The 14,374-nt window shown below is 49.6% G+C and overlaps 1 protein-coding gene across 1 annotated transcript in view; it reads right to left on the reverse strand.

The window, feature by feature from the left end:
* Nucleotides 1-4,189, reverse strand: part of SGPP2 (sphingosine-1-phosphate phosphatase 2) — a gene marked incomplete at both ends in the record, with an annotated part of 37,316 nt that extends 33,127 nt beyond the window's left edge. The window contains one exon of the mRNA XM_082487094.1: nt 3,974-4,189. Within this exon, the coding sequence (XP_082343220.1) occupies nt 3,974-4,189 (216 nt within the window). The remainder of the gene's footprint in view (nt 1-3,973) is intronic.
* Between the last annotated feature and the right edge of the window lie 10,185 nt (nt 4,190-14,374).

Here is a 14,374-nt window from a genome sequence, read left to right on the forward strand (position 1 = left end):
CAAAGCACCATCACGCAGAGGGCTGGCCAAAACCATCCGATGAAACCGTCCCATCCATACAATGCCCCTTGCCAGCTGCTTTCCATGGGAACCTCAAAACAAAAACCAGACACATGCAAGACGGGCGAGCTCCCTCGGCTGCCACACGGGGTAGGGGAGAGCTGAAGATGAAGTACCAGAGCCACGGGAGCGATGCTGAGGAATGCGAGCCTCCTGCTCAGCCCATCGAAATAAGAAACTGGATCTCATGTTTCTCCAGCTGCAGCTCCAAACTGAGGAACTTCCAAAAGTTCAGCTGTATTCTCTAGGAGGACAAAGCGCCAGCACTTGAGGCAGAAATGCCTTCCTGCCCACTCTCCTAACGGTGCTTGTGGGCTTTTCTCACCTGCTGAACCTACCTCAGATAGTGTCAACTCACTGCTGCACGGAAAGAGAAACAATGTGAAACCAAGTAAGCCAGTAATATGATTTAAAAAGGAAAAGCAAGTCCCTGAGGCCGATACAAAAACCTATTGCAAGGGAACACCACAGAAGAGGACTTTGACTCAAGCTCTAGAGCAAGTCTACTTCAAGTTACCAGACGTGCCCTTGCAGCAAAAGCAGTGCTGTCTTCTATGTCTTGCCAGTAATTAACTACATCTTTGGGTACTGTAATACATCTGAGACTGATGTGCAGTTTTTACCTACCTTTTCTGTTTCTGTTCCCATCACCTTGCCGTTGTCCTGGTCATTAGCCTCCTCACCTAAGGCACGAGCATGAACTACACAATCACTAAGTGTGATGGGGAAGTTTGTAAACATTGCACCAGTTCGGAGCGGTTCTGACAGTTAAGCTATAACTACAGAGTAAATACGAACTGTACTCTTTCAAAGGCAGAAAGATAGATCTCAGCAGATGATAAAGCACCTGGAAAAAGGAAGAGGGGAGAAAAACAAACAAATCTCTACAGAGAACTTCGGATAAGAGATTATTTTTTTTCTTTGTTCCCTTTAATTCAGGCTATCAATTTCAGGAGCAAAAGTCCATCAGGAGGTTACAGATAAGCAGAGCTCTACTTTTTAAATGTAGGTTACATTCATTTGGCCACTCACTAAACGCTGGACAAATCTCCAGAAAGTTAGTTAGCATTTTTAAGCGTGCAACTTGAGCACATCATACAGAGCATCAGGAAAAGACATCTTCCGAGCAGTTACAGAAATAAATCCCCTGTGAAACAAGCTAAGATTAGAAAGGAGTGCAGAAAACAAAGAAGTATTAGCTAGAGACAGGATAATTACAAGAACTTACTGTCTTGTCTTCCATAGTAGGAAAACCCAACAGTTCCTTCACTAAAAGCCCATAGGTTCCACATTAAGTCTAAATCGGGGCGTACATCCAGCTAGCACGTTGGACCAGCAACATTTTGTATCATCCTCAGATACCCAAGTTTTCACTTGAAGTACTAAGAAGTGTTTCTAACGGATCTGGTAACCAAGTGAACATCAAGCACATGGGCTAGGCAACTGATTCAATATTTAAGAAACACATGCAGCCCTCACTGTCACATCTAAGCATTTCATTCCTCATCTTGTCATCTCAGGGCAGCTCCTGTGGGGCAGACGGGACTGAGTTACAAAGACTCACAAAAGCAGCCACTCATTGTGCTGCTGACCACTGTAATGAGCCCTTGCTGATATTTAAAAAAAAAAAAAAAAAAAAAAAAAACAAAAAAAAACCCAAAAAAACAAAACACCACACACATATAATCTGCAGGTTATGCATAAAAGAAGACACCAACACATCAGGAGTAGCAGTGCTGGCAACAAATGCACGCAGGTAATTAAAGGCCTCCTTCTCCCAGATCATGAGCTGTCTTGTCTCGTTAGCCTCCTGAGGGATCCCCCCTTCTCTCCAGGCAGTACAGCATCCATCCCTGTCCATCCCCTCCTAAACCAGCACCATTTGCTGGTCCTCAGCTCCCTTTCCCCAGAGTCCCTCCAGCTGGGCCACCTCGGCACACAGCCCAGCCCACATCAGATGCAGGGTCCTGAGAGCTGGCACAGAAGAAAGGGGAATGTCCTGGGGAGATGGAGCTGGGGCAACCCCAGCATCTGGCCAACCGTTCACACCTTCTTCACTCAAGCAGCCAATTACATACTCTGCTTTCACAGGTATAAACCTACTGATCATTCAAGAACTTACACATGAGAACCTGAAAGCTTTTAAGACTACTGCATTGTGACAGTAAAGACAGTAATACAACCTCATAGAAAACTTCTGTCCTGATAATACAGACTTTGAAAGCCCCAAGCTTCAGAAAGGGATGCTCAAGCTGAGCACAGAGCCATCCAAGGTCAGCAGGAGCGAGATGGAGGGGCAGTGCTTAAGCACCTTTCTGCAAACGCCTGCAGCCAAGAGCAAGAAAACACCACTGTCCATAGAGAGTTTATGACCAAAAGCTTTTCTATGTGTATTGGACTCCTCCGCTTCTTTGCAGATACATCAGGGCAACCCCAGTTCACTTAGCAACAGAGCAGCAAGTATGCATTTTGGCATAAGGAAGATCCAAATGCACTTTCTGCATCTCCTGGCAGGTTGCAGAAGACCCTCTTCGAGTAAACAAATTTTCACAGGAGCAGAGAGAATCTGTCTTTATAATTCTAGCACTTCATTGAAACATTGGTCAAGCCATTACTCCCATCTCCATTGTCTTTGCATTTCAACCCAAATTTCACATGTATCAGAAGTGAGTGCCCTGATTATGTGGAAACAAACTCTTCTGCTTTTAGCTCTGGGTCTCATAAAGTCTTACCCAGGACTTGGTCACCCTTGGCAGTTGTTTCTTGTTTTGTGAAACCCAAAACAATTGCTCCTGGTGAAGTGAATGGCTCCATTCATGGAGCATTAACTTCGACAGGATTTTAGTATCAATACTGTTACATTAACCATGTCACTGTTGAAAAGCAAATAGTGAAAACAAATCTTTTAGTGAATCATCTGCATAATTCACTGCAAATAGTTTACCGTAGTTCAGAAGCGAACAGACTGCAGGACTACCCCAATGTTCCTCATCTTCTAATTGAGAAAGAGTCAATCAGCAGTTGATGAAGAATTTTAGATGCTTGAAATAGGAAACCAAGCAGGAGATGCAGACCAGGGCAGGTGAAACAGCATGGGAGGGGAGGGCGGGTAGAGTTGGGGCCTTCATAGCCTGTTTATTTTGCAGGTAGAATTCGGAAGACCATTATCGCTCCTCCCCTCCTTTCCAGAAGGCACCGCAAAGTGATCTGCTGATGAATTCGAGTCATTACAGTACGAGAAAAAGCAGGTCATCCAACCTGCACCCATGGGTGGCGTCATGCCCTTCCCTGTTCCCTCCAGATGCGCAACCGAATTACAGACGGTGCCACGGAACGCCGTGACCCGCTCGGCCGGCGGGAAGCGCGGAGAGCGGGGCCGATCTCCATCGCAACCCCAACCGCCGCCAGCCCGCCCGGGCCCGGGCCGTGGCACAGCCCGGGCAGAGCTCCCGGCTCGGGCCCGGCCTTACCCCACGCGAGACCGGCGGGGAGCCGCGGGTCGGCGGCGCGGCCCAGCCCGGGCACCCCGCGCGGGGAGAGACCCGCGGGAAAGGGGACGGCGCTCCCCGCCGCTGCCCACGGCAGAACGCGCGTCGCGGGGGGAGGCAGCGCTGACGCTGCGGAGCTGCCCCGGGCCCCGCCGCGGGCACAGCCCCGCTCACACCGATTACCCCATTTCGGGGGCGCCGGCGGTGGGGTGCGGGAACCCCGGAAACACCTCCCCGGTGGAGCCGGGATGATGCCGCGCTCCGCGGCCCCTCCATCCCTCCTCCCGGTCCTTCACCCGGGCAGGCGGCGGGATGGCGGCAGCGGTGGGGGGGAGCCCCGGCGCGCACGGCCGCGGGAGGGGGGGGGGGGGGGGGGCGGCTCTGCTGAGTCACGGCCGGGCCCGGCCGCCCCCCGCGGCACTCACCTGCGGGCCGCGGCCGCTCCGCACCCCGTTGGGGGAGCCACGGCCGGCGGCTGCCGGGCGGCGCTGCGCGCCCGCGCCGTTGCAGGCGCCGCTTTCACGGGCCCCCTCCGTGGGGTCGCCGCTGCCGCCCTCCTCGCCGGCGGGGAAGAGTCCGCAGCAGCGCTGGAAGCGCGCCACAGGCTGGGAGCTGCGCAGGGTACCCAGCAGGCGGGACATACTGCCGGCAGCCTCCGCGCTCCGCTCCGCTCCGCACCGCACCGCACCGCTCCGACCCGGGCAGCGCCCCGGCGGCCGCGGGGCCGCGGGCAGGTGCGCCCCGCCTGGCCCCGCCCCGCCAGGTGCGCCCGGCCCCGCCCCACCCCGCCCCGCCCCGCCCCGCCAGGTGCGCCCGGCCCCGCCCCATCCGCACAGGTGCGGTGCCCCGCCCGGGAGCGCCCCCTGCCGGCCGGGCTGTGAAACACACACACCCCCCCACACACACACCCCCCTCCCGGTCCCCCCCCGCGGCAGTAGGAAACTCAGCAAGTTGGAATTCGATGATCTTCCAGGTCCCTTCCAACCTAAACCCTTCTATGGTTCCAAGTTCCTCTTTTTTTTGTTGTTTTCCCTCCCGCAGGGCCCCTGATGAAAAGATGAGTATAATCTCCCTTGAGAAAAGCACAGCCCGCGTGCTTCACCTGCCGATGAAACGCCCCAAATCTCACCAGGAGCTTCGGGATTTCCCTGGAAAACACTTAAACATAGAATCATAGGATGGTTTGGGTTGGAAGGGACCTTAAAGATCATCTAGCGCCAACACCCCTGCCATGGGCAGGGACACCTCCCACCAGCCCAGGTTGCTCAAAGCCCCGTCCAACCCGGCCTTGAATGCTTTCAGGGATGGGACATCCGCAGCTTCTCTGGATAACCTGTTCCAGTGTCTCACCACTCTCACAGTAAAGAATTTCTTCCTAATATCTAATCTAAATCCACCCTTTTTCAGTTTAAGACCATTCCCCCTTGTCCTATCACTACACTCACTCCCTGATAAAGAGTCCCTCTCCACCTTTTCTGTAGGACTCTTTAGGTACTGGAAGGGGCTATAAGGTCTCCCTGGAGCCTTCTCTTCTCCAGGCTGAACAACCCCAACTCTCTCAGCCTCTCCTCATAGCAGAGGTGCTCCAGCCCCCTGATCATCTTTGTGACCTCCTCTGGACCCACTCCAGCAGGTCCATGTCCTTCTTCTGTTGGGGGCCCCAAAGCTGGATGCAGTGCCGCAGGTGGGGTCTCACCAGGGTGGAGCAGAGGGGCAGAATGCCCTCCCAGCCCTGCTGGCCATGCTGCGTCTGATGCAGCCCAGGATGCAGTTGGCTTTCTGGGCTGCGAGCACACTGCCGGCTCGCGTTGAGCTTCCCATCCACCAGCACCCCCAGGTCCTTCTCCTCAGGGTGCCCACCTTTTCGGTGGGCGGGGAGGGCTGCAGGGGACAGCCCCTTCCCCCACCTGCGCCAGCACTCACACCATTGCTCCTGCGGGCAGGGGGCTCCCGGGGCTCCTCTCCCAGACACCCCCTCATGGGTGTAGAACGTCCCCTGGGCCTGCCCTTGCTTCATCTTGTCCCACCTTGTAGCCAGCATTTATTTTTCCTCCTGAATATTTGAACGTATGTATTGTATAGATACACATGTACACACACACATGTAAGCACACGCCTCTGAGTGGTTTTTCCCTTAAATGCAGTCACAGAATTTCCTACAGGAAGAGAGGAGCTGCCATTTGGAAGGTGCCCCTGAAGCTCTGGATGATCCTCACTGATTTCTGCTGGTGAAACATGGAGAACTTTGGGTTTGTTGGTGTATTTGACTTTTTAGAACAGCCCGTTCCTGTGCCCAGAAATATATTTTGTACAAAGATTGCAAAATCATTGTTCTCTCAGTGTAGGCACATTGCAAATTTGCTACTTTTTTGCCCCCTCTCAAATACCCCAAATTATCTGGGATTGCATCCAGGCTTTGTTTCTAGAGCCATTGAAAACCAAACGATGCTCCTCGGCTTTTTAGAAAGTCGGTTTGTCCCTGTGCCATTGCAGGTGCTGATGGTGGGAGATGCTCACCCAGCCTCTGCCAGCGCCGGTGCTCTCGAGGTGGCAGGGCCACCTCCTCGCCCAGCCCCAGGTGGGGCCAGGCCAGCTCCACAGCCGCGGGCAGGGTGGCCTCCGCCAGGAACCGCAGGGATGGGTGTCCTTCGCTCCCGCCCTGACTCCAGGGCGGACCCCGTAGATCCCATCTAATCGTTCCGCGTGATTCATTTTCTTTTATCTTCTGGAAATGTAATCTTCTATCATGCGAGGTTTGCCCAACCGCAGCTCCGGCTGACATCGCGTTCCCAGTGCTTTCCTCCCTGCTTGTGGGCGCACGCGCTCGGCCGCGGGGTGCTGACAGGGCTGCAGCTCGTTTGTTGGCAGAACCAGTTGACGCGGGCGGAGGAGGGAGGCTGCCCGCTCCCGCTTGGTTATGGGGTTATGTTGTTTACTCGCAGGAACTATTCACTGTTTGCTTCTGCTTTTGCTTTTTAATGGCGGTATAATTTATTAGGCGCGCTCATGAGTCACCGGGAAGCTTTTCTGTTCTTTTTCCTCTTTCCTGGATGTGTGAAACATCCACAAGTGTGGAATCGCAATTAAAAATTGCGTCAGTATTGCTTAATTCCTTCTACACAGATGGACTTCAGTAGAGCTGGATGAGTTCGGTCCATAGTTCCTACACCGTTCTTTTCACTGTATTACAGAAAGAGCCTTCAAAACGCTTTCATTCTTATTTTATCCACCTGTATGACGATGTGGACATGAGTTTTTAACGTGTTAATTTGAAGAGCAAAATTACAGCCCCGCCGGTGCGGCCGGGAGTTTTGCCGCCGAGGCCGGCGAGATAGGATCTCATCCAGAGGCACTGCGGACAGCAGGAACTAAAGCGCGTGGCTGGGGCCAGCAATCTACAGCGACTTTAAACCACCTCTTTGTCAACCCCAAGCCAGTATTCATCTGACCTGCCTACACCCTTGTGTCTCCCGGTTGTCGTTATAATGCTTCCCGAGTATTAAAATAGCACTAAGAATTTGCGGCCAGCTTCTACCTAACTCTTCTTCGGGCAGGCGCAGAGGCCGGTGGGAACGTGCCTCAGCGAGGACGTCAGCACGGTAAAGAATGCAGAATGACTGAGATTTTTTTTCCCGAATTTACTCTAAACCTAATAGAGAAAAAAAAAAAAATTAAAAAAAAAAAAAAAGAAGAAGGGGGGTAGGGGGAATTCTACCTATTGTTAGTTTTAATCTGCCCTGCCCACGCCTTGAGCACTCCAGCTCTTAGTTGGTCTCTGTTCACTGAGGCTTCCAACAAAGCCAAAAGGGGAGGGGGGGGCAATCTACTTTTAAGAATTGACCATTTTCTTAACATTAGCTGAATACAGCGGTGCCTGCAGATTACGTTAGTAGATTATTTTAGCAGGTGCGCTCACGCAGAACGACCGCGTGTGGTTTTACCCCCGTGTTGCCTTCTGCCGGCTCGAGCAGCAAAGCGCTGGACGCGGCCGGCCCTGCGAGACCTTCCGGCTGCGGCGTGGAATGGGGAGCGCCGGAGCACGCCAGGCCTGTCGCCGTACAGGGGGGGTCAGCACGCAGATACGGGCCGCCGGGGGATGGGAGGAAAAGCGAGGCCAGAAGTGCAGCATCACCAAAAAGAAGCGCAAGCCGGGGGCTCGAAACCTGCAAGATCCAAAGGGACTTGGAGCATCCCTGTGGTCCGGGCTGCGGAGACACGCTGACTCCGCAAAACCTGGCTGCCTGCGGGAAGGATGCTGCCTGTCATTTCGAGCTTCCAAGCAAGCTGACCCTAATTAGCTTAGAGGTGTGGGGGCCACTTTGCAAAGGCGCGTGGGTGCGAACATCCAGCAAAAGGGATCTGTGGGAATGCCTGGAGAGGCCAGACGCCTACACCCCTTCAGTCGACACGAGCAATCGTAAGCGGTACGTAAGCCGATGGTGGACGTCTTTCACCGCTTTTTCGCTAAGGGAGGTGAAGGGATTTGTGAAAGCTATGTTCCTAATATAGTCTGATTCCTGGAATGAAAGAAACATTTCAGGTTCGGATTAGGACACAAAGAGAACTCATTGATGGCTTTTGGACATTTTCTTGGGAAGATAATGATGAATCAGGTCAATCTGCTCTACCACCTCCCCTCGAGCAATTTGTGAACCATGCGGCAAATGCAAACCACACTCATCACGGCAGCAGAGGTTTCCCCAGACTGGCACTCCCGCAGTTTTAGGGAGAAATGGCAGCGGAATAGCAGACGGAGACACAATTTGGGCTGCCTGATGGCCCCACACAGGACACGCTTGTTTCCAGGAGTGCTGCTGGCAATGCCACCTCTTGCCTACCCAACAGGTACAGGCACAGCCGTGGGATACAGCAGTGTGGTTTTGGGGGACCGGGAAGAGGGAAATAAAGATATTTCCAGGATGGAACAGAGGACCGTAGGAAGGACCATGACACATCATCAGTGGGAGGTGTTTGGGCCACAAAGAGGGTGGTGGGTTCGAGGAGAGAACCGAGGGCAGAAGACTGACCATCGCAGTGGGAAGTGTCCAGTAATGTGGAATAAAAATCTATAGGAATTGTGTTTTATCATTTGCACTGCTCATGGAGCAACTTGTTTATTCTTGCTCAAAGCAAGAGTATGAATCATCCCTCTTCTATTCCTCCCGTAGAACAATGCTCTAATCACCTTTCCCTGAGACCGACCTCACAGTATCTCTGACGGCCAAGAAAAATACTCAGGATTTGGCTCCTTGAAAGATTTGCTTTAGAAATAAACACACAAAATGAAACAAAAAAATCAAGAACTGTCCCACACTTTGTATGCCCCACACAGATTTTCTGACATTTAGAAAGGCAGTTTTCTGTAAAACCGGTGGAAGCAACATCACTGCAGAGGACTAGATGAGTAGCATTCTAAGAGTGTCTAAAAGAAGCTATTTATAAACCGTCCAGCTGCGAAGAACGTTTTTAAAGCTTTAACTGGCGAAAATACCTCGTTTGGGGCCAAAATATTTCACTAATAGCTGGTCAGCAGTCAGCTACATTTTCACAAGGGAAGAAAATCACCTCTGGGCTGAGGATAAACGTGAAAGATGAGAGTAAAAAGGATAACTTTTGAGAAAACTGAAAATAGCACTTTGCGCTGAAAGCATCTCCTTAACAACAACGGGCGTCACTGTCGTGACAGGGGATGATTTTGCCTGCAGCATCAACAAAGCAAAGAGCGAAGTACAAATTCCATGACTGGGGGCGGATAAGGATGCGCGGGGAACACAGCTCAGTTTTCGGATGCTGGCGTGAGTTTGCAATCCTGACAGCCAGACGAGTCTTGTTTTGACTCGTAAGCGGAGGGAACGGGGCTGAAGGAGCAAATATGAGCATAACTTCGACAGTCGCTCTACAGACAACCACCGCGTTGCACTGCAGAGGGTCGTACCTAGTTACTCTGGCTGACAGCCCTTTCAGGCAGCGGCGGGCTATTGGTTACACACACAATTGTCAGAACTGTGGTTTTCCAAAGAAAAGAACACTGAGATGACATGAACACAGACAAACTGAAGCCTCCACTGAAACTGCCGTAGGGTAGGCACAGAGCCACTGCAGTATGAGATGTCTCCGGTACCAGGGGGAGAGGACTTGCTAATATCTTGGACGCCGAGAGGGGTGATGAAGATTTAACAAGGCAGCGCGCTGTGACCTGGGAGCCGCAGAGCGTGGCGGTGGGACCGGGGCTGTGCCAGAGGGAGGGCTGGGACCCAACTTGTGGTTTGGTGCGATCCCTCTTCTTCACCACTTGAAGACGCTTACGGCTAGAAGCAGAAACACTTTGGCCGTGCAGTGAAGACAGAAATCCCACCAGCTCATCAGTATCATGGCACATTGTGCTTAAACAGGTTTTGAATGCATTTTCTTTCCAAGCTTCATCCCATATGTTTTCATTATCCTCAGTCATTTTCTCAACGTACTTAAAGCTCAACTCTTAGTTTCATCTACCTTCAACATTTTTGGGCAATTTGTGGTTTTCACTGTTTATAATACAAAAGAAACTATTAAAAACTATTTAAAAAAAAACTTTGTTTTTTACTACCAGAAGTTCTTTTTATAAGATCTTTGTATTTTCATTTTGTTTAGTTGACGCGTTACTGAACACATTATTTTGGATCTGAGACTTTGGAACTGATTGTCAGACCCAACCACCCACTAACCTCACCGGGAACGGAACGGAGCTTTCTCAGCTGGTTTGAAGTAAGGTGAAGAGATGGCAAAGTTCTGCAGAGGATGCTCTTAGAAACCAAGGCGTGAGAGACTATGGTTTTCACGGCACCTGAACCTTTTGCTTTTGATTTAATGCATATCAAAGTTCAAATACAATTCATCCTGAAGAAGCCTTCTTGGGAAAAAAATCTTTTGCGACATACGTCAATAGAGAAAGAATCCCAAAGTTTCACCAGGCTTTGCTCTGCAGCAGTGGGAAGGGTCTTGGGTCTGCAATGTAAAGGCACGGATAGGTACAATTCTCACTGAATCTCTCCCAGATTTGGTCTCCATTTGAGACATAACAACATAAACCAGCTTGGTTTTGCACAACAGGACTCCACGCAGCTCTAACAGGTCTCCAGCCTGCATGTTTTTTAAGCCTTTTTGGACTATGAGAAAATATCTTCGCTAGTTTCACCGAGCAGTATAGCAAGATTGGAACTCGTTTCTGTAATACTTCCGCAGCCTTCAACGCACCGAAGGCGTAGCTGATTGTCTTTGCACAGATGGTCTTAAAAATGTAAAGCTCCAGCACCCAGCACCTGCTAAATATACGTCAGTCCTTTAGGGTCCAGACTGCTCACCACCTCCCGTGACTTTAGCCACAGGAAGAAATGGAATCGTAGAGGAATGTTTTTTCTAATTCACGTATAATTTTATTATAAAATACTTACTTTATATATGGTCAAATTTTCAGTTTTAGAGAATGTAAGTACAAAAGCAAAGTGAATTTTAGAACTTGGAAAGATGAAAGCACCTCCAAAAACTGCAAGAAAGAGAATGCGCTGAAGCTGCGGCTGCTGTCTTGGGTAGGAATAATTAACTTTTCTGTTTGCAGGGTAAGTAACCAGATAATGCTATGTAATTGCTTATGATTTGCATTGCTTGAAATGGTATTGCTAATTTCCAGCAATGATTAGCATGTCATTTAAATAATTATTCTGCACCATATCATTTGGACACTTCAATTGCACGCACATCTACTGTGAAATTCCTAGAGGTGTTCTCAACATTTCAGGTTATTTGTAGGCTACACCACACCTTGGCTGTTTCAGAGTTTTGGGAAATAACAGCAGAAGAGAAGTTAATAATGCTGTGTTTAAATAACAAACTTAACCCCTAAGAATGTTCAGAAGGTTGACTATCATAAGAGTTGACCTTTCTGATTCGATTTACAATTCGGTATCTTAGCTTTCTGTCAAAAAAAACTGATTATGGCAGCAGCAGCCCAGGCCTAAAACGGTGAAAATTTGTCTGTCTTTGGGTTGAGATTTGCCCTGATGCACTTGAAACCGCAGAAAGGTTTTCTAGCATTTTTTAAGGCAGCGCTCGCGCTGCTGCCCGGCGCGTCTGTGCTCGTAGCAGCCAGTGCCCGGGCTGAAGGGATGGCACAAAGACTCGGAATCGGGCAGTCGGGCTGAGTGTACACCTTTACTACAGAGACGTGGTCGCTGCCGAAAGGGCTCAGCTGAACAAGCACCCTTTCCCTTTGCTTGTTTTACTCTGAGAAATCCCCTGGCGTGCTATGTCCTGAATAAACCCTCATTCGGCATGTGGAAAAACAGTGACAAGGTGACAGCTCTTGAGTAGTTATTATCGAATACAGCGTAATACCCTGCTTTTTACAACTCCCTTGTCTTTCACGCAAGCTATTATCCTAGAAAGGTCGGCTTTGCTCTGAGCCCGTACGCGCAGAAGGAAGCCTGGACATGGTGTGTTGGCTTTAAGCAGTCAACTGCTAACACGCAGCTCACACCCCGCAGGTACAAAACCGAGCAAAGGCTGCAGGAGAGGAGCTGCCGATTTTAATCACATACCTTTCCTGGAGGAAAAGCCATTGACACTCAGCAGTGGCGGGGAGCAGCAGTTTATCTTGCCCTGGCAGAGACCACTTCCAAAGGCCCTTTGTGCACTGCAGGTTTTTCCACGGTTCTTCCCTCTCCACCATACCGTCTCCTTTGTGGTACCTCACCTATAAGAAACTTCCCGACATCACTTTCAAAGTTGCAGCATTGTGTTTTCTAAACGTTTATTGCTGTGGCATGAGTCACTGCTGTCAAACGCTCGTTAGGAGTGCAACAGGCTGAGAGCATTGCTTGCTTTCTTTCCTCTGAACGGTTGATTTGCGGTAGGGAGCCGGAGCCGGGCATCGCCAGCGCAGGTTCACCTGGCCGTCACCAATGGGTCAGTCCCTGCAGAGACTCAGGAACACAAACCATCCTGAGAAGGGCAACAGTGGTTTTTGCCGCGAGCTGCTGACTTGTTAAATATGTTTTTGTTTTCAGGTAATTTACGAGTTTCAACAAAAAGTCTGAGTTAACAGCCCAGAGAAGGAAGGGTGGGAGCGGAAAATGAGCAATGAGATGGATTGAGGCCAGTGCAGCCAGTTCATGGATTTATTTTATCTTTACTTCGTAGATTTACTTTGTTTGTATGCATGAACTTTGGGTAACTAATGCTTTTTAAACCACTAAAAAATATATGCTCAGTCAATTCATTCAACTATGAAGAGCTTCGAAATTCTCCACTTTTCATTCTACTGCCACCCACATTACAGATGTCATCCTAAACCCATAAATAGCTCTTAGGTTTTTTGCTTTATTTCTACTATTTACATGACAAACCTTAATGTCATTGATCCTATTTTAAAGACAGCAAAAAATCCCACACCCATATGTCAACTTTTTAGCATCGATTGACTGGCAGTAAACCAAGGATACATATGTACATATTTTATGGTATAGTAGATAGAAACAATCATTAGGAGGTCTGACAGTGTTTGCCCTGATTCATTAGAAATAATACAAGTCATCCACTTCGAACAATGGAAGCTATGAAATGAACTGCACGGGGCAGTGAGGAAAAACCTTTTATATTCTGGGAATTTGCCCTGATTCGGGCAGTTCGTACTCAGCTACAGATGAAGCTATTCTTACATACGAATAAGTGAATTTGAGATTACTCTTTCTTTCAGGTGCGAGCAGCGTATTTCCAGAGCCTCAGGCTGTCCTGCCCTGGCTTTCTGCAGCAGTTTGCAACCCCTTAAAAACGTGAGCATCGACAGACCGGGGGAAGGAAGGAAGAGGCATCCGTAAGGAAGATGGAGACATCACTGAATTCAGCGGCAGGCAGGCTGAGGAGATGGCTTGCCTGGGTGGCTCCCTCATCCCTCTTCAGAATGGAGTCATCATCGATCCGTCACCTCTAATAACTCATAGCAGGAGCGATTTTCTACTACGCCTCACTCTCAGAGCCAACATTTTGCTGCTGAAATGTATTTAAGTATCTCCAAATGGCAGGCTTCTCCAATAGTTTTTGCAGGAGAGAAACGTGGTCATACTCTGTCATCTCCCTTTAACGCAAACCCAGCTGTCTGTACAGCTGTTTTAATAATCCTTATTTTTAACTATTTTAGCAAAAATATTTCCTCTGCATCAAATTGCTGAACGTCAGCTGTCATCGGAGAGGCGACCGATCCCACCCGACAGGAGCTGCTGCACCCTCTGCCTGGGAGGGAGGGCGGCACGGCAGCCCTTACAGGGCTGCAGCCTGACCCGTGGCCCTTGCACGGACACTCTGCAAGTCAGCAGGACTTGAGACATCCATCGGTTGTTTTAGAGAAGACATCCATGCCCACCCTGTTATCCCTATTTATTTGCGCTCATTTAGCGAATATGCATTCTTCTGAAAGACAATGGCAGCACCTACAGATCTGCGAATTATGATTGTTGACCTTCCACTGTGGCTCGTCCATCTGGTTGGCAGCTTTCCTGGCAATGGCTGAAGAGAAAATCATGTTTTAACCCCCTTCCTTAGCAGTTATGAGGTCCCTAGCGGTGCAAGACTTGAGAGAAGTTGCATTCCTTGGGTGCTTTCTTGCATGAGGATCTACAAATCTGAACCACAGCTATAACTCCCTGTCGCTGCTTCTAGCAGAAATAATATAGAAACTTTGGATGAGCTTCTGAAATCTTATTTGAAGCCTCGGACAGTCAAAGAGACAAGACTACAGAAATAATAATAAAAAAAAAAAAAACCAACACAAAAATATTGATCTAAATACATTGGGT

This window comes from Vanellus vanellus (assembly GCF_965231255.1).
Source record: "Vanellus vanellus genome assembly, chromosome: 8".
In the NCBI taxonomy this organism is placed as follows: Eukaryota; Metazoa; Chordata; class Aves; order Charadriiformes; family Charadriidae; genus Vanellus; species Vanellus vanellus.